Genomic DNA, 27,536 nt, shown 5'->3' with positions numbered 1-27,536 from the left:
TTTCATAAAATTTCTGCTCGAAGTACGAAAAGGTGCACAAGAATGTCACAAATTCCAAGATTTGTAAAAACATTAAAAAAAATATAATCACCACACTACATAATAAAAAATAAACTCACTAGCGCATAACTATCAGATCTCAATACCAAGCCAACAAGCACCTCATTGCGAACACATTGCGAACATTTACGACAGCAAAACCATATAAATAAAACTGGAAATGCGGCAATTTGCGATATACAACTTCCTGTCAGTGGGTAGTAGGCCAGCGCTCCAGCGGCCTTACGGTGAAACTTTCCAATTACAGCTTTATGCTGGGCTTCACAAACGATTGTCAAGGCCGGTATAAGGAGCGCAGCGAGGGATTCAGTCGGCCGTGGAAATACTACATTCGCTTCGCCTTGAAGCCACCACGCAGCGCACCGTTGCAGCCAATTCCAACGTTCACTACTAGATACCAGCATTATCATACGTCAGGCGTGAGTGAGCCTTTTTGCTAAAGTTCTGTGTGTTAAAATGTATTATAACGTAGGCAACGATGAAAATAATGCTGATTTTATAGATGCAGAAATTCCTCCACCGTTAAGCCGTATCTCAGCACTGCCGTCTCTTCCACACCTGTGACAAATTCTGTAAGAAAACAATCTAACAGGAGAAACTTATAATTCGATGTCGATTACTTAAAATGAACATTGAGAATGGATCTGTTTATTTTACAAATTCTACTCTTCAGTGCTGTATCATTTACTTATTCCTGCTAAAATCATTCCATGTTTTTCGTGAATATCAATATTTTCATTGCCGTGGTATACATCCAGTTACAATATGTTTCTCGCAAAGACTAATTATATATAATTTGTTGAAAGTACCCGTAGTTGGTAAACATTCCGTTTTGAATTTATATCTTGAAGTTCCACTGTAAATTAATTGGAGTACTTATCGTTCGTTGACTTTAAGAATTTTTGGATGCCGCAGTTTTTAACTGGGGGCATAATGAAGTAATTCAAATTAAAGACCAGAAAATCGCGGCGTGGTCCCCATCATCGGGCCGCCCGACGTCCTTGTTATTTCAACTCGTGATCGCGAACGAATTTTGCTGGTTTTTTTATGAGAGGTCCAACACCCAGCAAACTTGAGAAGGTGGTGTAGTGGTTAGTGTGATTAGCTGCCACCCCCGGAGGTCCGAGTTCGATTCCCGGCTCTGCCACGAAATTTGAAAAGTGGTACGAGGGCTGGAACGGGGTCCACTCAGCCCCGGGAGGTCAACTGTGTAGAGGGGGGCATCGATTCCCTTCTCAGACATCCTCGAAGTGGTTTTCCATAGTTTCCTACTTTTCCTCCAAGCAAATGCCGGGATGGTAACTAAAGGCCACGGCCGCTTCCTTCTCTCTTCCTTGCCTGTCCCATCCAATCTTCTCATCCCTCCACAAGGCCCCTGTTCAGCATAGCAGGCGAGGCCACCTGGGCGAGATTCTGGTCGTTCTACCCAGTTGTATCCTCCGACAAAATGTCTGAAGCTCCAGGACACTGCCCTTGAGGCGGTAGGGATGTGGCATCCCTCGCCGAGTCCGAGGGAAAAACCGACCCTTTGGTTCAAAGCACACCTTGACCACGCTGGAATTTCAACAAAGCTAAGTGGAATTGCTTTTCAGAAGATCTTGACAAATGTGTCCGATTCGTACCACCTATTCAGTCTAACTACGAGCGTTTTGCTGGACTTATTATATCAATTGCCAAGAAATATATTCCAAGAGGGCTGCAGAAAGAGTATATCCCTGGATGGAATGAAACTTGTGAGACACTCTATGAGGAGTATTTACAGGGTGGAGATCCTGAAATAGCAAGTGTTCTGTTACAGAGTTTAGATGAATCTCGACAGCAGAAGTGGAACAATACGGTTGAGACTATGGACTTCAAACAGTCCAGCAGAAAAGCCTGGAGTCTTCAAAGGAAACTTACCGGAAACGAGAGAAATGGTTGCATCACCCCCAACCTAGTAGCTGAACATATTGTTAATATGTCACGAGCGCCCTCTGATAAGAAACATACCGTCCAAGTAAAGAAGTTGCTCAAACAACAGAAAAGCAACTTGCAGGAGAACTCTATATACTCGGAACCATTTTAACATCTGGAAGTAGATACTGCTATTAAAAGCCTCAAACCAGGTAAAGCTGCTGGCTTTGATGGGATATTTCCTGAGTTTCTGATACATAGTGGTCCAAACACAAGGCTCTGGTTGGCTAAATTCTACTCTAATATATTATCGTCTGGACATCTGCCATATGAATTCCGGGTAAGCAAGATCACTGGAATTCTGAAACCCGGTAAACCGGAAGACCAAGTCGATAGCTACCGACCAATAGCATTGCTGAGTGTTTGCTATAAACTCCTTGAGAGACTTGTGTACAATAGAATTAGTTCGGCCATTAATGATGTGATCCCAGTAGAGCAAGCTGGATTCAGGCAGACCCGAAGCTGTGTTGACCAGGTGCTAGCACTAACAACTCACATTGAAGCTGGTTTTCAAAGGGGTACTAAAGCATCTGTAGTCTTTGTAGATCTAAAGGCTGCATATGATACTGTGTGGAGGCAAGGGTTGATGTTGATGCTGCAACGAGTTCTCCCTTGCAAAACTGTAACCACACTGATCAACAATATGCTAACCGAAAGGCTCTTCCGTGTCGTCATGTATGATGACATTAGTCGTCTTAGGAAACTAAAAAATGGCCTTCCCCAGGGATCAGTATTGGCACCTCTTCTATTCAATCTCTACATATCGGATATCCCTGAGACAAAATCATTAAAATTTTCTTATGCAGACGAGCTAGCCATTGCCATTCAACATCCAGATCTCAGCCATGCCGAGACCATCCTGACGTCTGACCTGAATACACTTAGCTGTTACTTCCGAACCTGGAGACTACAACCCAGCATGAATAAGACAGAATCTGCTTGCTTCCATCTCCACAACAAGTTGGCTAATACAAAACTCCAAGTATGCTTCAATGGCTCAGTGCTAAAGCACAATCCTAATCCAATGTACCTCGGGGTAACGCTTGACCGAACCCTATCTTATAGAAAGCATCTTGAAAACCTCGGATCTAAGTCGAGATCATGTAATAATATTCTGTTTAAATTGTGTGGAACTTCATGGGGTGCTTCAGCGGACACATTACGACGCACTGAGCTTGGCCTCGTGTATTGTGCAGCTGAATACTGCTCTTCAGTATGGCTTAACAGTTGCCACGTGAAGAAAGTCGATGTACAGCTTAACACCACCATGCGTATCAACTCTGGTACTCTGAAGCCTACTGCAACGCACTGGCTGCCAGTCCTGTCCCACATTGCTCCACCAAGCCTGCGACGTCCATTCTGTAAATTCCATACGCTTAATAATAATAATTCGACGAAGGACGAAGATTATGAATTTTTAAGTGTATTATCATCGTTGATGTATTTTTACTATCGTTTTTAATATTTTATCACATCGTGTGCATTTTACTCGTTTGTCTGGAAGCTCTTCGAAGTAGTCCGAAGTCCATGACCTTTCTCTACCGGCCATTGTCTGCTCTGTCTGAAGTAATAACAAATTCGTCTGTTATAATAGTCTAATGTATTACTAATTATTAATGAGAAAATAATAACTCGTAGCATACGAAAAACATGTTAACTATCGGTACTTGAAAGTAATGATTAACAACATTAAGCCTGCAAAACACGACAAAGTTACGGTATACAGAAACGCATTTCTGAAGAGCAGACAAAATGTAAAATGCAAAGGTACATATTAACGAAATAAATATTACCAATCTGTTGTTTGTACTGCCAGAAAGACTTAAACAAATGCTCTCTCCGTCCACTGAGAACGTTGTGTTCACCACCCCCCACACATAAATATACTGAGTGTACCTCGTAGTAATCTAATATGACGAATGGTCCATCCGCGCTCCGCTTAGTCGATGTGTGGTGTGGGCCTACTCGAACTTCCGTATCATTCGCCCATCACTACCGGTAAGAGCGCTTTTACGTGACAGTATACCTGCCGAGTCGACGCTCACGTATATGGACACTGTGAAATACCACCGGGCTCAGCCAGGTTTGAACTTGCCAAGCTGGTCTGAAGGCAAGTGCTCTACCACTCGAGTTACTCAACCCGGCAGAGTGCCTTCTAAATGTGTTCTGAACAACGACTCGACGTACCTGCTATTATATTATTCTATTCTTTTAGTGCTAGCAAATGTTTGCAATATGATAGAGATGAGAAATACTTCGCCAGATGTGAAGAAATCAACGGGAAACTTTCATATTACTCATCCTGCCTAATACGTCCCATTTCGGCGCCGCTATAGGTTTTTGCATTTTCCCTGTAACCACATAGCCTTTCGCGGCACTATTTGAGGATCCAACCATCCTTCGGGCTGATGATCTAACAAACAGCAAAATACCGATTGTTGACTACTGCCTTCTGGCAAAGCAGCTGAAGTTGGCTTGCATTTCAAATGTTTCTTCAAATTTGAAGTACTTATTTTATAATATAATTTCTGTTTGCACATATTACATAATTCAAAATTTGCATTCACGTCTTTAAAGACCTGCCGTAGATTACTAATCCCCCTTTCTGTAGAAGACGCCATTTCGGTCAACTTGCCTCGTAAAACTGTACTAATCTCAGGCGAGAGGTAGGAAAGGGAATTCCACTCTGGCATTCCAAAATAGAAAGGGAAATACATATTTGTTAGTATTCTAGGTGAGTCCCGTGAACCATGATGCAATTTGAATACCACACTACTACGAGTCCACAAGACATTTTCTAAACATTGATATTACTAGCGATGACGAGTATTACCAAAGTTTAAGTTATTTTGACTTTCTGAAGGAATGTGCTCAGTGTTTAGAGTAAGTTAACTTTCGTAAAATAATGAAATCTACAAATGTCCATACGGTTGGCAAACATGGTGCTGACATCGCTTCCCGTGGATATGGTTACGGCAGCACATGTCGTGATATCATGGCTGATCACAGGCTGCTTTACGTCGCACTGACACAGATAGTTTTTATGGCAATGGAGGGAAAGGAGATGCGAGGACTGGAAAAGAAGCGACTGTGGCCTTAGTTAATGTACAGTCCCAGCATTTGCCTGCAGGGCCGATGACCTTCGATGACCTTCATCATCATCATTTGCCTGGTGAGAAATGGGAAACCACAGAAAACCATCTTCAGGCCTGCCAACAGTGGTGTTCGAACCCACTAACCCCCAAAACCACACAGCTACTACTACTACTACTAAATGTTTTCATTCCTTCTCTGAAGGGGAAAGCGGGCCATAGCGTTTTACTACGATGTCCAAAAAGTAAACAAGAAGAAGAACAACAACAACAAATGGAGGGAATTACGACAGCAAGTGATCTCCATACGTTCCTGAGTAAGGACAATAAAGCTATTATAGAAGAGTCGCAGCATCTTCATTTCTTGCCACCCCTTGGGGAATACAATCGATGCAGAAAAAGGACTGAAATTGTGGAAGAATACCACCCTTATTTGTTTGTTTTTAGGGACATTTTTTTCGGGAATAGGCATCTACCATTGTGAAAAATAATTGTAGTAGTGCATTCATTTGTCTGTTTCGGCCTCACTGTCATTGGTATCTCTAAAGTTAGTATTATTCAAACATTCTTCCGGGACATTTGTTCATGGAAAAATTTCTAAATTTCCAAAATTTTCAGTTCAGTGGATCTGGTGTGACAGTACAAATTGATGAAAGCTTAATTACTAGACGGAAATACAATTAAGGATCATATAATGTTGTACGAAAAAGATGGGTACTGTGTATGTACTACGCCGAGGTAATGTGATATACCTGGTTAGGAGGACATATAATTTATACACAGGTGAGTTTTGCACCTATTCAATACTAAGTTGTATTTACAATGTTATTTACATTACATGGGATTAGTTTCAACCCTACTCGGGGTCATCATCAGCCATATTAAACATACACAATATTTGACGAAATCCTAAAACATGTTTCTAAGCAGTAAAAATCTTATGAATATATAATTTACAATATGAAGTGTGGTTGAATTAGGCAAGGGCTATGGCGCTCAAACTGTTGCAAATGAAAATGAAATATTACGTGTGATGTAGGTGAGTAATAACTTAAATAATACAATTACACTAAACATTTTAAAAAGTCTGGAATAAAAGTACAAAAGTACAAAAGTAAAAGTACATGAAGTTCATAACCCTTGATGGTTAGGAGGAATAGAGAAAATTTAATACCGGTATCAGTTATTTAGCAGTATGTACTCCCAGGGTCAATGATTTATACCGATGAATGAAAAGCCTACCATGGTCTGAGTAATTTAGGATATGTGACCGTAAATCACTCACGCCATTTCGTTGCCCATGTCACGGGAGTGCATACTAACAATGTCGAAAATTAATGGAGTGTTCTGAAGGCTTTTCTGAGAGAAACTGCCCTACTGCCAGAGCTTATTGACGAGTTCCTATGGGGTTAAACATACTGTAGGCTATTTTTTCTGAATAATTCCAGCCACATGAATTGGTCGATGTGTACGTGCTCACGGAGCTCCTGACATGACGTTTACACCTTGACCAACTAGCCTTCCTCTTGGTTGATACAAGCTGTGATTTACTGTTTTGTATGTGAATGGTGAAATGCTCCACCAAAGTAGACAGTCTTGCATAACAGCCAGTCCATGTTTCAGTACCAGGTAAGACATGTTCATTGTTTTCCCTTTTTGGCTGTTCGACATATAGAATTATTCTCATATTCTTACTGTGTATTGTAAATGCCAAATACTGTATCCACTTTTATTTAACTATATCCTCCCAAGATTATGTTTGATAATATTTTCTAATGGTCAGCAAATTTTATTCTTGATTTACTATAAAACCATTATGATCTGTTTAAAACAGAAATCAGTTATAAAAATGATGAGTTCTTTCATACCGGCAACTAGCCACTATGGACAAAATAACAGCAGTGCCACTGTTGATTGTGTGTGAAGACTGACATCACTGATATCTGTTAACATTCGGCCCGTACTTGTAGACACGATATGTGCTTATGCCATCTCAAGAAAACGAGGTGAAATTCTTTACATTTCACAGAGAACTTTGTACCGCGTCTTCAGAAGAAAATCTCGAGTGTTCACGAGGAAGACCTCTACAATAATGAGGGTTTGAATTTAAGAATGCTTTACCGTGGTACGCTCGTTCGTCAGCAGGTGGCAGAGTGCTCCAAGCGGGAGCTCCAATTAAGAAGTTTCAGGATAGCTCTGTTCTATTCAATCCTGGTGTCTTTTGTTGCATTATATTAGATTCTATTTTCTTCTACCACATTTGTCTCTGATTCGTGTGATATCCTCTCTGTTACTTCTCACGCACACATGGTGTGATAGAACATCTTAATTGGAGCTTAACCTTGTCGTCAGCTCCTGCTTGTATTAGATTGTTATAACCAAGACTTCGGTAACGGTTACGGAGTATAGTTCTGCATTTACTAAAAAATGAAACCAATTAAAGTACGAACATCTAAGTGGTGCATGGTTCGGAGTTCAGCAGCTTAGTCGTTCAACCACGATGGCAGTCAAATGAAACCTATTAAATAGTATTAACGAATAATCCCTTTGTTCATATAACGTGACATTACTTCTACCTGCTGTAATTTAATTTAGATTAAGTTATTCATAGGTTTACATTTTATTTGAGGGGGCGCGAATTTGTATTGCTGTATCACATTGGTTACGCCCCTGAGTTCTCTGGTAGGTAAAATTTTAATAAGACATGGCGTGGCTCGCAAGACATCACAAGATGTTACAAAAGGCTGCCAACTTAGGTGCAACTAGTGACAGGACCATTGGTCTGGGTCGGTTTAAACAATTTGCTGGTGTGGCTAAAAGATCTGTGGATTTCGCTCCTGTATTTAATATACTCATGTTGCGGATACAACTGGCCCATACCATGACACTTCCAAACTTCGTGGTTTCATTATTTTCATAGAATGTGGCAGTCCTGTGGCTGAGTTCCGGCCAATAGGAACGCAGAAAATGGTCACATTCCCCACATTGACATAGACTCGGATTTAATTCTTCTATATCAGTAAGAATACTTCTACGGGTGAGTTGGTGGGTGCCTGGCAAGCATAAAGGAAGGATCTTTTCTCTTTGCTATTTCATATAACACTTCACACCATTTTTACATGATTTTCTCATTCCTAAACATGCACCCTCATTGGTAAAATGTTATATCCAGCTAATCTCCATGTCTAGTCCTGCATCAGTTAATTTCCCAAGTGCTTAAAGCTTCCCACAATTTCAAGGTCTTCTTCCCCAATTTTTACAGAACCGTTGCCTTCTTTTTCTCCTCTACAGGCCAGAGTAAAGTGTAGCTTTCACCAAAGTCCCAGTCTCATCCATGGCTGTGACAATATGGAAGCTGCTGGGGTATGGATGTTGCTGAGTAATGACATTCAGAGCACGACTAGTGCATCTGAGTGTTATGAAAGGTGTTACTCATAGGGTCAGTCGTGCTGCAATAGCACTTTCTGACCCAGTGAGGAAAGCAATGGCAAACTACCTCATTCCTCGTCTTGCCTAGTACGCCTCATTTTGGTGCTGCTATTGGTTTTTGCGGTTTCCTTATAACCACATAACTTTTGGTGGTGCTATTTGAGCCTCTGGGCTGATGACCTTACAGACAGACAGTCAACAGCATTGCCGTACTTTTTTTTCCACACTCATTTTCATTTCATAAATACCAGTATACAGGGTCTCTCACATAAATCCAGACCAAACACATGGTGTTTGTTCTCTGCACAACGGCAGCTGCCTCAGTCGAACTTAATATCGCGCACGCCTGCCCTGTTTTAAGCGGTATACAATCTTATATGAGATCCTGCCTTATAAAATATGCTGGAAGTGTCGTCCGTCCTGCCTTATACAGGCTTTGTATCTGGTAACCACATTCTGGCTGACGCGAGCAAGTACCGCCACTGTAATGTTTCTGATTTCATTTGTTATATTTTCTTTCAATTCCTCCAATGTGCGAGGATTTTTTCGATGCACTTTTTCTTTCAGTTTACTCCACAAGTAAAAATCGCACACTGTTAGATCTGGAGAACGAGGGGAATACAGACCATCAATGATCGTGATCACTCTGTATGCAAACACTTCTTCTGCTGTATGAGCAGGGACTGAATCTTGTTGGAACCACCCATGCAGTTTTTTCTTCCATTAACTGCTGGAAGAACAGCATCAAAATGTCATCTTGGTATCTCTCTGCATTTACTGTCACCTCGAAAAAAAGAGGCCCAATTATTTGTCTTGCTCTGACAGCACACCAAACACCAATCTTCATATCATAATGACGGACTTCATAAATGCCATTAGGAGTTTCTGCACACCAATAGCGAGAGTTATGTCTGTTCGCACGACCATTAAGATGAAATCAGAACTTTTACATTTGAAAATACTGTTCTGCAGTGATAACTGTCTCACCATTCTGACTGGGTTTATATAAGAGACTCTATACTCATTCAACCTTATTCTTCCTTTTCATTTCATCACCTTCAGCTCCCGACCCCATATTTTCCCTTTGTCTTCTTCACAGTTTCACCAGTGTACTTAGCTGTCTTAGTCCAGTTTCATTCTGTCCTGCCCACAGGATTAGTATTGTACATTGCTTGCACATATTTAATCAGTCATTTTCCAAGCCCTTTCTCCACTTACTACTATGTATAAATCTCCCTGCACTATACTGTTATCTGATGTTCCCAGCGGACCACGTGGAACTGGAGCGGAGTTTTGTGGCCTCGCTGCTGGCGCATGCCTTCTTCTCGACGTTCCCCAAGAGGACTGTCAAAACCCACCCCACTCTGCAGGACTTCAACTTCACCAATTTCTTCAAGCATCTTGACAAGTAGGTCCAGTTTTTCCCATAGAGTGGTAGCTAGACTAACACTGGATGTTTAGTCGGACTAACATTCTTAGATGCTTTTCACTTGTTTAATTTTCAGATATAGATCTACATGTTGTTGTTTTTTTCTTCCTGAAGGATCTCTTGCTTTTCAATTTTTATTTCCCAGTAGCTCAAATTTTATTTAGGGTGATCACTTAGTGGGCGTAACTTGTGTTGAGTGTTGGTAAATATGTTAGTAATAATGAAGTTTACTATTGTAATTGTAAAGGGCACAGTTACGTTGAACATGGGAGTAATAGTAAATATGTCTGGAGTTGGTTTACCATCGATAATCAATAGGAAATTGAAATGGAGGTTCACCTATTCAGTACCATTTAATATGATGTCAAATCACATAAACAATGGGACTGGTTTCAACCCCATTATGGGTCATCTTCAGCCATGGAGCATAACTGACAATATATAGTGCAAATATTGAGTCGATGCATTAGTTCGTGCGGATCTTATATTTCATTTTACTGTCACTGTCATGCACTAACTCACAATCACAATCACTCAGTGATGTATTGACCTCCACTCTCTATGACCTTCTCCCAACATTCAGGTAGCAGTTGAATGCTTCGCCTGTAGAACTGTTTTGGTTTTGACTGGAAGAAATCTGTTAGCCATTGGTCAAGAGGAGCTTTGTCAGGAAACACTTGCCCCTGAATGTGGTTAGAAAGAGAGAGGAAAAGATGGAAATCTGAGGGGGCAAGGTCAGGACAATACGGAGGATAAGGACGAGGTTCCCAGCCAGGTTCAGCAATCACACCTTTGGTCATTTGCGCTGCATGCAGGCGAGCGTTATCATGGAGCGATAATACTGGTTGTTGTCTTTTGTTGTCATTAGCAATGGCAAGCCGTCTTAGCTGGTCACTATACACAGCAGAGGTAATCGTGACATTTTCCAGAAGAAGTGCATGGTGAGCAATGCCATCTTTGTTCCACCAACATGATTTTCTGTTGATGGGCTGAGCCACTCTTTCCTCTTCTTCATGTCGACATACAGGCACCATTTCTCGTCACCGGTGACAATGGTTTAAAGGAATGCTTCGTGTGTATCACAAGCCAACCGGTGCCGGGCAAGCAATGATGAACAGATGTGTACTCGTTGATTTTTGCTACTGTCACTTAGCACATGTTGGTACCCATATACGCAATTTCTGTACCTTACCCATCCAGTGCAAATGGCGTACAATAGTTGACTGATCACATTCAAAAACTTGTGCCATCTCCCGCGTTGCTTGACGGGGATTCTCATAAAGCAACTCATTCAAGCGATTTTTGTCAAAATCTGAAGGTTTTCCAGAACGTGGATCATCAGACAAGTCGAACCGTCCTGTTCAAAAGCGGGAAAACCATTTCGGTGCTGTTCTTTCAGCAATTGCTCCGTTCCCGTACACTTCACAAATTGTTCTCGCAGCTCCTGCTGCACTGGATCCTCGGTTAAACTCAAAGAGTAAAATGTGTTGGAAATGCTCACTTTTCTCAACTTGACATTCTATATCCGTTTGTCTGAAATATACACAAATAATGCGTTCATAATCAAGAAAACCTATGTTTCAAAACACACAAACTCCAGACTCAGTTAAAACAATGGAATAACGATAAGCAATCCCTTCTCGCCACATTGTTGCCAACCCAGAAGAATACCACACGAACTTATGCATCGACCCTATACAATCAAATTAACACTTTAAATATATTATGTACAGATTACAAATCATTTTACAAAAGAGGCAAAAATTCTCTCCTTGTAATACTATATATGATTAGTGAATTTAAAGTTGTTGTGGTGTGGCATCTTTATGACCTTCATAGTCCTAACGTCTTTCATGGGTCTCAAGTTGTTGTACTTAATGAAGTTGAAGCAGTATGGGTCTGCTTATACCAAATCAAATGTCTTATGCATCTAACAGAAGTAATTATTTTGTACTTGAAGATCGAGCCTACTATGTTAAAATTGAACTTTCTTTGTATTGGATGTGAAGGCTCTATAATCTCAAGACTCTAAAGAATTTTAGGATACCCATTTTTTTTTATAGATATCTTGTAAATGGTACGATATAAAATATTTCTGTTGTTCATATATTTTGATGGCTGGAAAAAAATTTGAAACATGATGAAATGAATTCAAATTTCCTTAAACTGACATTAAATCTCGAACATCAATACATATAAAATGTCTAATTACATAAAATCTGTTCATGTTACTTCAAAACGGTTGGTATCTTTGAAATCAACACTCCGTTTTCCATATGAACCACCTACAGTACGCGAAACTTTTAGTGATACTTCGGCTGATATAGATGTTGATTCCCACAGGGAACCTGAAATATTTGTCCCGAATGAGTAAATTTGTAATAACAATAGAAATTGTCCGTTATTGGACATTATAAATTTTCCAGCTAACTCATTCCTGGTTGCCAGCGTTTTGCCCCCGTGTGCTAAGTTGGGCTCATCAATTAGTACTTAACACACCCACCGAGACGCATGGCTAGTGCATACCATGTTGGCTACCTAGTGCTGAATCGGTAGACTTCAGTTATCTTCGAGATTTGTATTGGCAGTCTTTGACACACAAACTATGCATCAATTATGCATCACCATGAGATATCTGCATACACTTTGCGTTACTAATACTGTTGTTGTTTACACAGTAAAGCCAAAATATAGGTTAGGATTGAACAGAGTGAGGAAAATCCAAGTACATCACAGGAACAACCTAGAACTCTTACACGGAAATGACCATCAAGTGCTATACACAGCGACGGAAGAATAATAAAAATAGCTCAAGTTGCAGAGTGCTGTGCTATGGAGAGAGACGATAAACAGCTGCTCTTCACCCTCAGCATCTCTATTCAACGAGCTGTCGCGTGTACGTTGAAATCTGTTGCAACTATTAAGAGGATTAAGTCATTGAATGTGGAAGTGATATTTCTGCGAATTATGGTAGGAACAAGATTCACATCAAGAAATGTTATATAATGTTTTATAATGTGTGTATGACACAGTTGTTGGCTTAAGATAATAAAGGTTTAGAAAATTCATATCCATCGATCATACTATCGATTCAGTTGAGATTCATTTCCATTCACTTGGCAGTATTACTGGAACCGGGGTAGCTCCCTGCTTACTCCTTCCCCCTCCCCATAAAACGAAGTATCACTAAAAGTTTTTTGGACTGTATTTTCACCAAAACCAGGAAATCATTGCAGGCTTGTGTTGTTAGACTGTTGTTGAGGAGAGAGAGCCTATCAATTTGAAGATGACAGCAGTGTATGAAGGAAGAGATTATCCTGTCCCCTCATTCTGTTGCTCGCTCTTCCCAAGGTGACCTATCGTTACATTCATCCTGTTAAGAGTTCCTATTAAATGTTTGTGTAGGTGCTGACCTCATTTACGGTGTACATATTGTGTTATAGAATGCTGAAAGAAAAAACAGTCTGTAGTGAAACATTCATCCACGTATATGTAACGAAATAAACAAGAAAGCGGATGAGGTACATTTCCCTCGTTCGGTACTAATGGAATTGGGTTTGCTTGTTTACAGTAGCTGGCAAAAAGCCAAGCTGCGGAGTGTTCTGCAGTACTTCGACTACCTGGAAAGCAATGGACTGCCAGAACAGAAGATCACTTTCTCTAGACAGGTAAGACACTGCCATTACCAGACTTCCGTGGGTCGGGGAGTAGAATAACACCTGTGGTATCCCCTGTCTGTCGTTAGAGGTGACTAAAGGGGGCATCAGGAGCTCTTTAACTAGGGAGCATGGATTGGCAACCACAGGGTCCTTAGCTGAGTCCTGTCATTGCTTTCATGTACTTGTGCCAGGCTCCTCACTTTCCTCTATTCTGTCCAACAACCCTCAATCAACTCTTGTTCTTTTCCAACCCTGATATTGTTCGGTTTGTGAGGCCTAGGGAGTCTTTCATTTTCACGCTCTTTGTGGCCCCTGTCTTTCTTTGGCCGTTATGTTCAGTTTTTGAAGTGTCGGACCCTTTCCATTTCTTTCCTCTGATTTCTGTTAATACAGCATGGTTGCCTAGTTGTACTTCTTCTTAAAACAATAATCTAAGGCCACGGCCGCTTTCTTCCAACTCCTAGGTCTTTCCTATCCCATCGTCGCCATAAGACCTATCTGTGTCGGTGCGACGTAAAGCCCCTAGCAAAAAAAATAAAAAATAAAAAAATAATCACCACCACCACCAGTTGCGCATCATTAATGAGGGCAGTCCTCCGTAGCGTAACGGTTAGTGTTATTAGCTACCATCCTCGGGGGCCCGGGTTCGATTCCCGGTACTGCCAGGAATTTAAGAATGGCAGGAGGGCTGGTGTGTGGTTGAAATGGTACATGCAGCTCACCTCCAAAGGGGGCGTGCCTGGAAAGAGCTGCACCACCTCGGGATGAGGACACGAGTTTACTTTAATGAGGGCAGTTGCAGCACGGAACAGAAGAGCGGATGTGACCACCCAGAATCATCACTCTTAAAATACAATTAACCTAAAAATAATTTTTGTGTTAACCCTTTCAGTCCAGCGTAGCGAGTGTGGTGGCGTGACCCTCTGGACACAAGCAGTGAGTGGCTCACCGATCCTGCTGTACGGGATACTTGTCTCACTCCACTCGCTCGTCCACATACGCCTCGCGACATGAGGAGAGAACAGGAAGAGGTTAAATGTACTTTATTTTATTTTATTTTATTTTATTTTATTTTATTTTATTTTATTTTAAATGTGGAACTCCACCTGCAGTCACCTTCTGAGAAAAGTACCTATTAGTCTCCTTGCACAGAAGAGTTATGATACTCATGTTAAAAACCAGCTGAAAGAAATTTAGCACTAAATCTTTCAGTCCGGATTTAGCTGCGTTGAAATTATATTTTTTCGGATTCATATTCTTCTTTTTCCAATTTAGTTTTCTGCTTGGTGGTTCAGGCACCTGGTCTTCATCCTCACTATCTTCATCTTCATTCGAATCGTCGAAGTAGGCCGACCTTGTAGACGATAAAGCAGTAACTGAAGTAGAAAACATACTTAAAGTAGAAGGTGTGATTGAAGTCATTCCCCCTTCGGAATCAGATGATAAATCGCTATCATCATCATCATCATCATCATCATCATCATCATCATCATCATCATCACCTTCATCTTCAAAGTTATTACCCAGTATGGGGGCAAGAGCTTCCTCTGCAGTATATCTTTCCTCCGTCATCAGGCCTTTCACAATTTCAAAGTGATTGAAAGCTAAATCGAGAAGCACAAGCACGTCAGTACAGCGGAGCAACTAGGTGCGAAGTGAATAGCATACCGGACACATTGCTTTCGTCTTCAAGCTGGTTACTTCTGTCATCTAATAATCATAGCCATAACGATAGATTCCCAAGACAGCCACAAGAGACCTCCCCAGCAGACTATCATAGCGAAACGGAAAACAGAAGAAAGACACGCAACTTCTACAGCATTATTTATAATCTTGACCATGATGGTCGGGATTGGATCCGTATTGACTTAGTAACAGTAAATATGTTGGAAGATGGTCCGCCTAGTCAATACTATTTATTTATTTACCTTTCACCTTAACATCTAGTACATGTTTCGAGAATATTATGCATTCTCTTCCTCAGCTAGTGGATTAAAATGCAGTATACAATAAGACCTTACTAAAATAGGGGGGGCCCCCATTAAAAATTCAAAACAATGAGTATTACAATGTAACACTTAAAAATTTGGATGGTACAAACATAGAATTAAAATCCCATTTTGTCAAGTACAAATTAAAAACACAATATAGTAATGTCTAATTAAATACAACGTCTTGTGATGATATGAATTCACAGTATCCTTGAAGTTGCCTTGCGTAGTTCAAAAAAGTTGAGTTAGGAATGAATGAAATTGCATTAAAACTTGAAGTCCTGCCGATATCCACCGTTAATGGGTGTTAAAATGATGTCTATTTAAATTAAAATATTGGACACAGCGTCGTATAATGATGTGAATTTACGGTGTCCTTGGAATTGTAATACTATCTTGCGAAGTTCAATTGGATTTGTACAAGATTAATTATTTTACTATTTTAGTAAGGTCTTATTGTATACTGAATTTTAATCCACTAGCTGAGGAAGAGAATGCATAATATTCTCGAAACATGTACTAGATGTTAAGGTGAAAGGTAAATAAATAAATAGTATTGACTAGGCGGACCATCTTCCAACATATTTACTTCTACAGCAGTCGACCGGCTATGAGGCACAGCTCCGGCACGAATGCTACAGCAGTCGACTGGAGTGAAAGGGTTAAGTACTTGTTTAGTTGCTATTTGATTTACAACGCACCAATGCAGGCAGGTCTCATGACAACTATAGGATAGGAAAGGGGAATTAGAGAGGAAGCAACCATGGCCTTGATTAAGGTACAGCCCCAACATTTTCCTGGTGTGAAAATGGGAAACCATGGAGAACATCATACTTCACGACTCTGATGAAACGGCATACGCTACTTTGCTGACGGTGTTCTGGTTTATTTGACCACTTCCTCTCTTCAAATTTACAACTTTACTCCAAGAAACATCAATCTTAGAACCGTCTATTTTATCATCAGAGAAAACATCACACTGGTAAGATGCGAATTCTGAACTTTCTGAGTCTTCTATAATTTTGCAAAATCTATTGGTCAAAGTATTCAGTAGATGAATATGAAACACTTTGTCGCTTGGTATGCTGGAACAGTGGGAGCCTCTAAAGACACCACACACAGCAAGATATGTTACGCTATGCTAAGCAATGCCAAGCTATGTTGTGTTATGTCACAAATAAAAAGGTAAGCTAAACTATGCTAGGAACCTTGTTTAGAGATGAGTGATCAATTGAAGAGGAGGCTTTTTTTATTGGCCACAGTTTTGTAAGATGAAGAAAGAAATGAAAAGAGGAGAAGATTCTGTATACATGAAATCAGAAAGAGAATGATTCATGGTGAATTCCATTAAGCACTGAGCAGGAATGTTGAAGAACTAAAAATTACTTTTGTCTAAATCAGGAACAGTTTCGTGAGCTTCTCTCTATTACTGAGGATGATATTAAGAACAACTGAATATGAAGTACCAAAATTAAAGAATGCAGGGTAAAAATGCACGTGAAAACAATGATACATACAATAAACTTCCAGAGTTTCATTTATTTCTTGCCAACAATTGTCTTTCATTTTGCAAAGGAAAATTTAATATGTCCTCCTACTCGATACATAACACAACTCCATCATTAGATGGACTAATAATAGTCAAACATGTTTCATCTCATCTTCAGTGAAAAAAGCGGAGTTAAAGTTATAATAGCTACTGTATTAAGCCAGACACATGCTAGATGCCAACAAAAGAAATTATTGTGCGCATGTGCGATCTGTAAACTTTAGCTTGGAATAGCTTAGGTTAGCATAGCTTTCTATGTGTAGTGGCCTTAACCCTAATGTTTTGCAATGGATTCCCTCACCCCCACCCAAGAAATGAAAATGATGTTTACCTTCTTTTTTTTTTTTTCTACTCGAAAATGACACTGAAGAACAAACAATGGATAAAGTACAAAGAGACTTACAAGCAAACACTTACATCTGTAAGTCTCCAATCTGATTGAGGAATATTTTATTCAGCCATATCAGAGGAGAAAAAGAAGAGGTCCATTACCATCAAATGAAGGTATCCGCTAAAGAAAGCGAAGCACCAGAAAGCTAATACGATCGCGGTGGGGAAGGGACCAGAGTCAACCAAGGGATAGAACAGATACAAGTGAGGATAAGTGGAAGGAATGCCTGGATTCATCTAGGAGTACTGTGGTAGGTAACCCTTGCTTCACTGTTGGTGAAGCCCGCAGGGCTAAAAATGTCAAAGAAGGCCACAGCAATGTAAACAGTTAGTTTGTAATTGCCTTGGTCTCAATTTTAACTGCACCATACTTCACGGACATGTTCATTTAGTAATTACAAATTGTTGCAAAAACAACTCACCGCTCTCAAGGTGACTTATGCAAACGTAATTGCGCCGTTCCCGCGTCCAGGCAAGGACACAAGAGATCCAGACTAGCTCTAACTTTAATAAATCCGGTGACCGAGTTCTACGGGTGTGAGTTCCGCAACAGAAAAACGTTCAGGTCAATCAACGGTATTCTCTAACTAATGCAGAAAGACGTCTCTTACTCGTATTTAGTTAGGTACCATTCTCATTAATTCTTAAGAAAATCGTCGTCGATCGTTACTACTACAGTCTTACAACTAATCCTTATGCTAAGAACACAGAGAAAGAGTTTTTAGGTTTCACCATTCAAAATTTATTTAAATATTAAATCAGATATTCAAGAAATTATTTCAAAATTTTACCAATGAAGTAGCCTTTGTAATGAGTGACTCATTGTCGACCTAGTAATCCATGTCCGTCGATAACTTTGGAAAAATCACGTCTTTCGACTTCACCCTAAATGATTGAATGCCTTCTCGGCTTAAATAGCTTCCTTTCTTAGTACTCATTCATCTCCGAAATCATCAATTAATAGTGTAAATGACATGTAACATGTGGGAAGATTCTTAAAAAGAAACTGCCCTATCCTTCTCTTTCAATTCACCTAGCGAGTTGGGTGATGAGTAAATAAATTAAATTGAACACAGCTAATAGTATTTACAAGTGCCTTCTTGGCAAGAAAATAAAACATGAAAATTATTTACATTAAAAATGTAGGATGCATCCACAGAAAAGAAAAGAAAACTCCTATCAACTATTATTTACAGTCTTTCTAGTTGTATTCCTTTGAGAAATAAAGAATCGCATATGGAATTTCTGAGCTATTGTTCAGTCAAGAAATGGAGTTCCATTTGTTTAAGTCAACCATTCTTGGAAAACGCATTAGATTATGGTAATTAACACCTGACATTTATTCTAAAACCGTCACATTACTTAAATTTTCACTGACTGATTGGCTGTCTGTAGTTTTAAGACTATCAATAAGGCTATTATAAACTCTTCTTGCGTTGTTCTGACAAGTACACACGTATATGTTTTACGTCTTAAATATTGATCTCTGCCTATCTAGTCGCTTCTTAGACACTCATATTTCCTTGTGTTACACATCATGAGCTAAGCTACGTCCATTGTAAGCCGTAATCATCCAATAAGTAACATCTTCGCAAGATTTAATTCATGAATTTAAGGTAATATGACCTTATCTTATTGACATAGACTACGTGCGTACGAAGTAGCAAGAAACGTCACCACTCTGGTTATACAGGGTTATAATAACACATGCTACCAATGGAAAATCTACTTAATCGGATGACACTATCTCCAGCTAAAAGAAAATGATTCTCCTTCGAAAATCTGGGTCACCAGTGATCGGCCTATAGATTGAAATTTATACAGAAATGTAATTATTCAGTGAGAGTTCTCGAGATCTTCCTAAGCGAATCAGTGAAGGCTCAAATCTATCCAGAGTAAGCATATGCTTCTCCAGGTAACTTAATATGGATAAAAGAAACATTGCACAACACGTCCCGAGATCATGTCCTGAGCTAGATAAAATGCGTAGGCTTAGAATCATTGCGTGGAATTGGCGAGAAATCAGTGACCTTCTCAATTACAACATTTGAAGTCACGAGACCTTATTTCATGCAACTATGACTCTCTCTCGAAGAAACAATAACTACAACCATCATACATAATCAACAACTCTATATCATATCCATGACGCGTTAATCATTACTCTTATTTCATATAACCACACTATCACTTCATCACGTAATTCATTACCTTGACTTGCACATCAACGTGCCGCGACATTACTAAAATGCCTACTTTATTTACTACAGTCATAGTGCCAAATTTAACGTAACTTAGAGTAGTCTACTGCCATTCCTTCATAACACAAATCCTATGCATGATCTCGAACAATTTGACGTTGCTTAAGTTTAGGACACGCAGATATAAATGCCTACTTCATTCTTTACACATCACTGATAATAATAATAATAATAATAATTTTAGCGATCTCTTCACGCATATCTCTGGAAAACATTACGATCGGGACATCACTTGGTGACCACGCCTACAAATGGAATTGACGTTTCATACGGATGAGTACCTACTTCCAATCAATTTAGCTAGATGTTTATTTACGCACTGTGTTCGCACAAATAAATATTACCAAGCAAATAAAGAAATAATATCTTCTTACTTACGAAAACGACTTGGATATTGGACTTAGCTTTGCTCAAGATGGTCTCGGCGTTTCCTCCTCTCCGGTCATCTGAGACTAGGAACTGGTCATCTGGTTCCTCCACAAGTGGTCGGGTACATCGTGGCTTCTCATCATCGCTCAATGGTCATCCGGGACAGCCAACATCGTCTCGCCTCGTCAGGATCCAAGCAGCATCGCCTTGCTTCCTTACAGACCCATGGTGAAGACTCGTGCGTATGGAACAGAACAATGATAGAATATTTGACTCATTGCTGACATTTTCCAAGTACTATAGCTCTTGCGTTGCTCAGATTGCATAGGTTTTTACTGGGACACAGTTAAATCAATAAATAGTCCAGAATTGTCTAAGACATATATTCGGTATATTCTGATTTGAAAATAAATTTCTTTCCGCCGTCTTTTATCAGCCTAAATGCATTCAATTACTGGTCCGTAAGTGTCTTTCAATGTTAAACGGTGTCGGGCAAATTTCATCAAGGGCTTGCGTCACTGCGTGACGTAGTTCCACAGTAGTATATGTTATCTCTTATTGTTTCTCGTATTAAATCTCCCGCGCGGCGTTTAAATCTTGATCTCCGCAAAATAGCGTGTAGTCGGGAATTAATCTTCGTTTCCAAATCTCCAATATATCGCTCCGCTGGATAATTCCTTTAAAATGAATTTTACGTCTTCTTAATACACCGAAGTCAGATTAGATAATAAAAGATGAGCATCTTTTTTCTTGAATAATGGTTTCAAATAATGTCCATCTGTCATTTTTTTCTGCGCCTTCTAAACGCGGCTATTACCGTAACCGACTGACGAAAAGACTTATAATTTGGCCCGTACTGACGTTAAATGTATTTTATTTGAGATTTTGACCGCAGAGACTCCATCTTTGTTGCTCTAGCTCTTATAAAGAATTGTGAAACGGCACATAATGTATACTAAATGACTCCAGTAGGTCGTGAGGTGGCAGTGGGTGACTCTCGAGATTCCCGGTTGTATATTTAGCACCTGTTTTGGAGTGTCAAAGTTTGCTCCTTTGCACGCGCATCACATAGAAAGGAGTGAGTGGCGGGAAGCAGGTAGAGGAGGTATTGAAGACCAGCCCTGGAGATCTCCGTATTACTGTGGAAACCTCCATTTTTACATACTGGCTTAGTTTTCAACTTGTTGCGCGGTCTGCTAACTAGATTTTGAACTATTTGCCATCATATCATGGAGTAGTAGGATCATTTATGTTAGTGCCGATATTTTTTTTCCACTTTTACGATCGTTGTAACCATGAAAACACGGGTAATCTTGCACCTAGAGACAACTGTCAAGATTGCGTGCCCCTTGGCAGCATGCGCTATGTGACGACAAATTAATTTATACGCAGTCTGATGAAACGGCATACGTTACCTTGCTGATGTGCCACATGGGTGACAAGCCTGGAGAATTCTAGTAGTGTCTCAGCTGACAGTAGGTGACGGGCTACGAGGATTCTCGTTTTTATGCACCTCATATTTCGTTGATCATTGATATAATTGTGAGCGAGATAATGAGTTCCAAACGGTGTAGTCATAAACTATCACTATCGCTGCATATTTCTTTCTTTAAACCTTCATATATTTAACAAAATAACATTGAACGTGAACATGGCGTGGTGCATTCAATTGCTGACAGATACTGATATTTGCTTGCTTGTTGTTTAAAGGGGCCTAACATCGAAGGTCATAGGCCCAATATTTGCAGTTAATTATATGTAGACCCGTTATCATAGGTACTGAGCACGGTGAATTGGATATTTCTAATGATTAACGGCTAACACTAAATGGGGTGTAACCGTCAAGACCATTAAAAATCATTCCGTATTGATAGTTTCCACTTTACAAAGGAAATTTAATCTGTCCTATTCAATACATACACATCTCCATCTTTAGATGGAGTAATATTAGTCATGCATGTTTCAACCTGTTTGAGCCATCTTCAGTGAAAACAAAAAGTTTTTTTTTTTTACTTAATTGATGCTAAAAATATGTTAAAACACAAAGAAGAAAAGAATGAAAACAAACGAGACGTAATTAAAACAATAAGTGATTATGGCGAGGTTGTGGACCTCTTAATCTAAAACGTGCATTGTGTTAAAATTTAAAAATGTGGACAATTTCTCTGTGCTAAAAATTTAAAATGACAGTCTGTCTTCGTTGAGTCACAATTACAAATAGTCAAGAGGGCAGTGAAAAATTGAGAAACTATGTTTGAGAAGAAAACAAAGGCCAGGTAATATGTATGTGACTCATTGTTTTAATTCTTTTCTTCATTGTTGTTTTAACATATTTTTAGCATCAGTTATTTAAAACTTTTAACCCTTTTTTTCACTGGAGATGGCTCAAATGAGTTGAGACATGTATGACTTAGATTACTCCATCTAAGGATGAAGATGCATATGTATTGAATAGGAGGACAATTAAATTTCCTTTGTAAAGTGAAGAGAAGTCCTTGTATACTTGATTACAATATGTGCACGAAAGGCACAAACAGGGCATTCCTCCTGCATTGTGATTAGAAAGACTAAAACGGAGCCACAAATGGTATCGCTTTCAAAGGTATCACACCGTACAGATTACTAAGCAACCTAGTGAGTAGATCTTCTAAGTTTGAGGTCAGTATCTTGAATACTTTCCGAGTTACAGTGTAATTTATTTTTAGAAGGATTGAACTATCCAGTCTACACGGGGTAGCCTCCATTCGGGACCCGTCCTCAATGTATTATGAAAGTGAGTCATTCGTAGAAAGATAGAAACACATAATAGAATACAGTCAGTGTGGAAAGACGAAGCAAGGACAAACACGAGTCTGTTTGTCCTATTATGAGTGCCTTCTGTTTGAAAGAATTTTACTTTGAAAAATATTTCTTCAAATATCTATCTCCACTTTTTAAAGATCTTTGTGTTTGAAACTTCAGGTGATGACAGGTCGTGACTGGCTGACGATAGAAGACTGGCTGGAGTGTGGACTGCCGCTCTGTCCGCTGTTGGTGAGACACGAAGGGCGGTTGGACCGTGCCGAGGCAGGAGCACTACACGTCTGCTTTGCCAGTAGTCACCTTGGCGGTCGTGTTCTGGGGGAAGGAACGTCACAAGTAAGTTGGTTGTAGATGAGCTGGCTAGAAAAAATGGAAAACAAGAGTGATTGATCCAGATATAAGACTAGCTTGAATTCAATGCAACCCCTTATTTACAAGAGAATTCCGAAGACATTTCTTGATTCACTTAACAGTACTATTCCATGCCATTATCACCACCATCTTAACTTGTGCCCCTGCATTCTTCAAGACACTTTTCACGCCATTGGCGTCAATTGACACATGGGACGGCAAATCAAAATAGATGGCAGTGTTCTCCCTAGGACTTTTTTAATGGACGCACCGAACATAACCGAATACATATTTGAGTCATTCGATGCTCCAAATTAAAATGTGAATATTGTTAAACTATTTATTTAAATGATAAATCTTCAGAATGTCAGCATAATTGCAACAATTACATCTGAGTTCAAATGTTCAGCTTGACTGTCACATAATATTGTGCGCGAGCGGTGTCTGGATTAGTGTGGACCAGCATGCTAGCACTCGATTCCGCATGACCACAAACAAATGGGGCATGTGTGGCAACTTATGTCGCCATGTTAGAATGACTTGAAATCTTAATTCATAAAATTATGTGTGAATGTGAAACAATACAGTTAAAAACAAAGTGGAAGAAAAACATTAAAACTTACTATAGTTCCGTTTCTATGAATTTCGGCTTGACAGTTAACCGGAAGTCAGACACTGGTGCCAAATTGTTACAAGTACAAACAGCTGATTCACAACACACAATACTCGAACATAAGTCCAGAATCAATTATTCTTTGTAGCGACATGCATGACTCACATAAGATCAATAATAACATGTAACATATTTAGGATAAAGCTATAAGATAAAAATAGATCAATGCTCGAACAGGTAAAACGCAAGAGGATGAAATGAAATTTCTTTTCACCATCTAGAAGAGCTCGCGTTGCTAATCGATTAAATTTCTCCTAAGGAAGGAAAAATTCTACAAAGAGAATACACCACTCATTTCTGTGTCACTATTCCATTGTCATCATCTGTTGAGGTTTCACTCTTGTTTGACCATAACAAAATAATAACATCTTCATCATAATCGTCTGTGATACTTCCCCTCTCCCAAGCTTCACTTATCTCAGATTGTGTTTCACAGTCTTGCTTCAGTCTTTTGCACTTACACGACCTACAGCTTCTCAAAGAAGTCTTTCAACTTCTGAAGCTGTGAAGAGTCGGTTACATATTCCTTCACTTGGGCCCAAATCTGTTCTGTGGTGTTAAAATGGCAATGGTGTGGTGGAAAGTGAACAACTTTATGCCCATGCCTCCCGGCTATTTCATCCACCACAGAAACTGGGTACTAGGGCTTCTTTATCACGAACCGAAATATTGTGCTCCTTCAACCACTCATCAACTCATTACTTTTAGCTGTCATTGTTGGTGCTTTGTAAAGAATGACCGAGTGAACGGAGAGACCGTGGAGAGAACTGAGCACAATACAACACACAGCTGATAGCAGTTATAGTAAACTACAGATCAACAGCGCTGGTAACCGGAACTAGAGTCTAACGCCCTCTCTCGGAGCCTATGATTGGCTGTATACTAATTCACGTAGCCTCCGCAAAAGGTAGCGCTCAAATGTCAAGTTGAAATTCATAAGAAGTGAACTACATCTATAATTATGCTAAAAGTGTGGCAATTGTCCTTGTATTTTCTTCTTAATTCTTGACTTGTCTTGGGGTTGATTGATCAAACATATCTATGAGAGGCACTTAAATTAAAATAAGGTGGTCCTTGGTGAATAGGTGATACACATTTATAAGTTATTTTTTTTGTATTCAGTAGCATGAATCGTCTAGATTCAAAACCCTCTATGGCAACTTCTTTTCAATATTGCCTTTATTGCACACCCCTGTTCGTTTTCGTCATGAGCATATGAATCGAGTACCCTTAGAAGGAAAATCCACTATTTTCCACTAGTTTCATGCATTTAAATATTGAGGTGAGGTTCAAAACACACTATTAATATATACACTTAGGTTCAAAAGCCGCTATATATAGTTAGCCAATGAGCAAGCATAAAAGTAGTCACAAGGTTTGTGACGGAAGCGATTAGAGCCAATAATTGGCACCTTGTTCATTTATAATGCTGGTTTTGTGTTGATAACAAGATTAGACTGAAGGATTTTAAAGTGAGTTTCTGAGTGAGTTTTTGATGAATATAATGTCAGACCACAATCAGTATGCTTCTAAAGTGGCTCCTCATGAATCAAAGAAACGAATTATGCAGCTAGAAATGTGGAAGCAAAACATAAAGAAGAGAGAAAGGTTATTCTGCCAATGGTCTTCCCGAACCAACAACATGTGGGACACAGTTCGACAAAGCTCAAGTACGCTCAGGTAAGAATGAATGACATGAAGAAATTTCACGAGGTATATTACAGTTCCTGAAATAAAATTCAACAGGATTATTTCATTCTCAAACACTGTGCTGTGGTCGAAGCAAAGGGTACCAAAGGAACAAGGAGAAATGTAACCTACAATTACCAAATATGCGATTCAGTAACTGGATCCCTAATTCCTGTTTTCAGAGATACATTTTTAAAATGCTTAGGTCTGAATAAAAACAGAGTACAGGGTGTACTGAAAAAATTAACATTTTGGCTGGTAAAATTCCTGTGGAGAATAGAGGTGGAGATAGGAGAAGTAAAATTAATTCAGAAAAAAAAGAAAAGCTGAAAGGACATTCATCGAGTCAATCAGAGCAAAAGAAAGTCATTATTGTAGATCAAAGAGCATCCGGGTGTACTTTCCTCCAGAATTGAACGTAAAGAAACTGTGGCGGTTTTACAATCAACAAAGTGTGCATAAAGTAAAGGAATGCTTTTTTAGAAATATTTTTAACACTAATTATAATATTGGATTTGGGACCCCAAGAGTAGATGCTTGTTCAAAGTGCATTGAAATAGGAGAACGATTGAAGGTGGAAAAGAGACTTTAAAATCAGGCAGCAATGAAAAACGAGTTCATCGAATGAAATACAAAGTATTGTTTGATATTTTAAGACAGCATGAACTTAATGTTCTTAGCCTACTTTTTCATACAACTGTGAGAAAAATTTTCCTCTGCCAAAGGTTCCAGACCAGTCTGCCTATTTTAGTAGACGCGGTCATTCCAAAACAATACTTTACGAGGACAATGTATACTCATAGTGTTGGACAGAAAATGAGTACTCCATAAGCTCAAATGAAATAGCAAGTGCTGTTTATCACACTTTGTGCAGCACATCTATGAATAGCTCATCACAGATAGTTGCGGTAGGTAGAATGAAAATTTCACTGCGATGCTGCTGCTTCAGTACAAAGTATACAATTCATATTTCCTGTAATTGGGCATTCATCCATTCCTCCAGACAGGGTGTTTGCAAGAGTGGAGAAGGAAGTGAGAAAATAATGTCATTGTGGAACCAAAGGACTATGAAGAAACTGTGTAGAATCATGGAATGACTGGAAAAGCGAAGCAAAGCGTGTACTATAATCTATCAGCTTCATTGTCCGTATTGATAATTTAAGCACACAAGTATGAAGGATGAGTTTTTCACCTAATCAATACTTTATTTTACATAATGTTTGGAATTATTTACATTAAAACAGTACCAGTTTCGACCTGTAAATAGGTCATCATCAGCTGTTGGTGAACCTGCTTAATAGCGATTTTACATAATAAAACATTACTAAAAACTAATTAAACAAGAATGCCTTATTCTAATATAATACTAATATTAAGATATATACATATGGTACAATGAAATGCTTTGGCATGGTGGAGTCCCATAAATGCCATTATTCCAAAAATTATATAGCTGAGGTTAGAAATAGGGTATAGTTTTTAGAGAATAAAGAGTCACTGAGGTTTTGGTGTCAAGTTCAAATATCTATGCAGTATACCATCATTATGTCCAACAGTTGTATAGATAGAATCAAGGTGCATTGTTGGGCTGCAATTTTGCGGGGAACGTTGTGTTCAGTAGATAGAGGTTCTGTAGCTTGTTTAACAGGTACTATGATCATTCTTAGTCTATGTTGTTGCTGATACATGCTAGTTTTCAGGATCCTTGTTGAGGCATATCATGCTATGTATGACATATTGAAATTAAAGAAATTATGTTAATAGAGCTCCCCTCTTCATACTTGTATTTACGCTCAGGTAAACTCAAAAATCTGAGAAAGGAAAAGGAAGTAGGAATTA

General features: G+C 39.3%; 1 protein-coding gene across 1 annotated transcript in view; it reads left to right on the top strand.

Annotated features, from left to right (window-relative positions):
- LOC136885666 (uncharacterized) overlaps positions 1-27,536 on the top strand; it is a 158,282-nt gene that overhangs the window by 90,336 nt on the left and 40,410 nt on the right. The window contains exons 4-6 of the mRNA XM_067158362.2: positions 9,801-9,942; positions 13,535-13,631; positions 23,144-23,320. Coding sequence (XP_067014463.2) covers positions 9,801-9,942; positions 13,535-13,631; positions 23,144-23,320 — 416 coding nt within the window. The remainder of the gene's footprint in view (positions 1-9,800; positions 9,943-13,534; positions 13,632-23,143; positions 23,321-27,536) is intronic.

This window comes from Anabrus simplex, chromosome 14, assembly GCF_040414725.1.
Source record: "Anabrus simplex isolate iqAnaSimp1 chromosome 14, ASM4041472v1, whole genome shotgun sequence".
NCBI lineage: Eukaryota > Metazoa > Arthropoda > Insecta > Orthoptera > Tettigoniidae > Anabrus > Anabrus simplex.
This window is presented reverse-complemented; position numbering and strand designations above follow the sequence as displayed.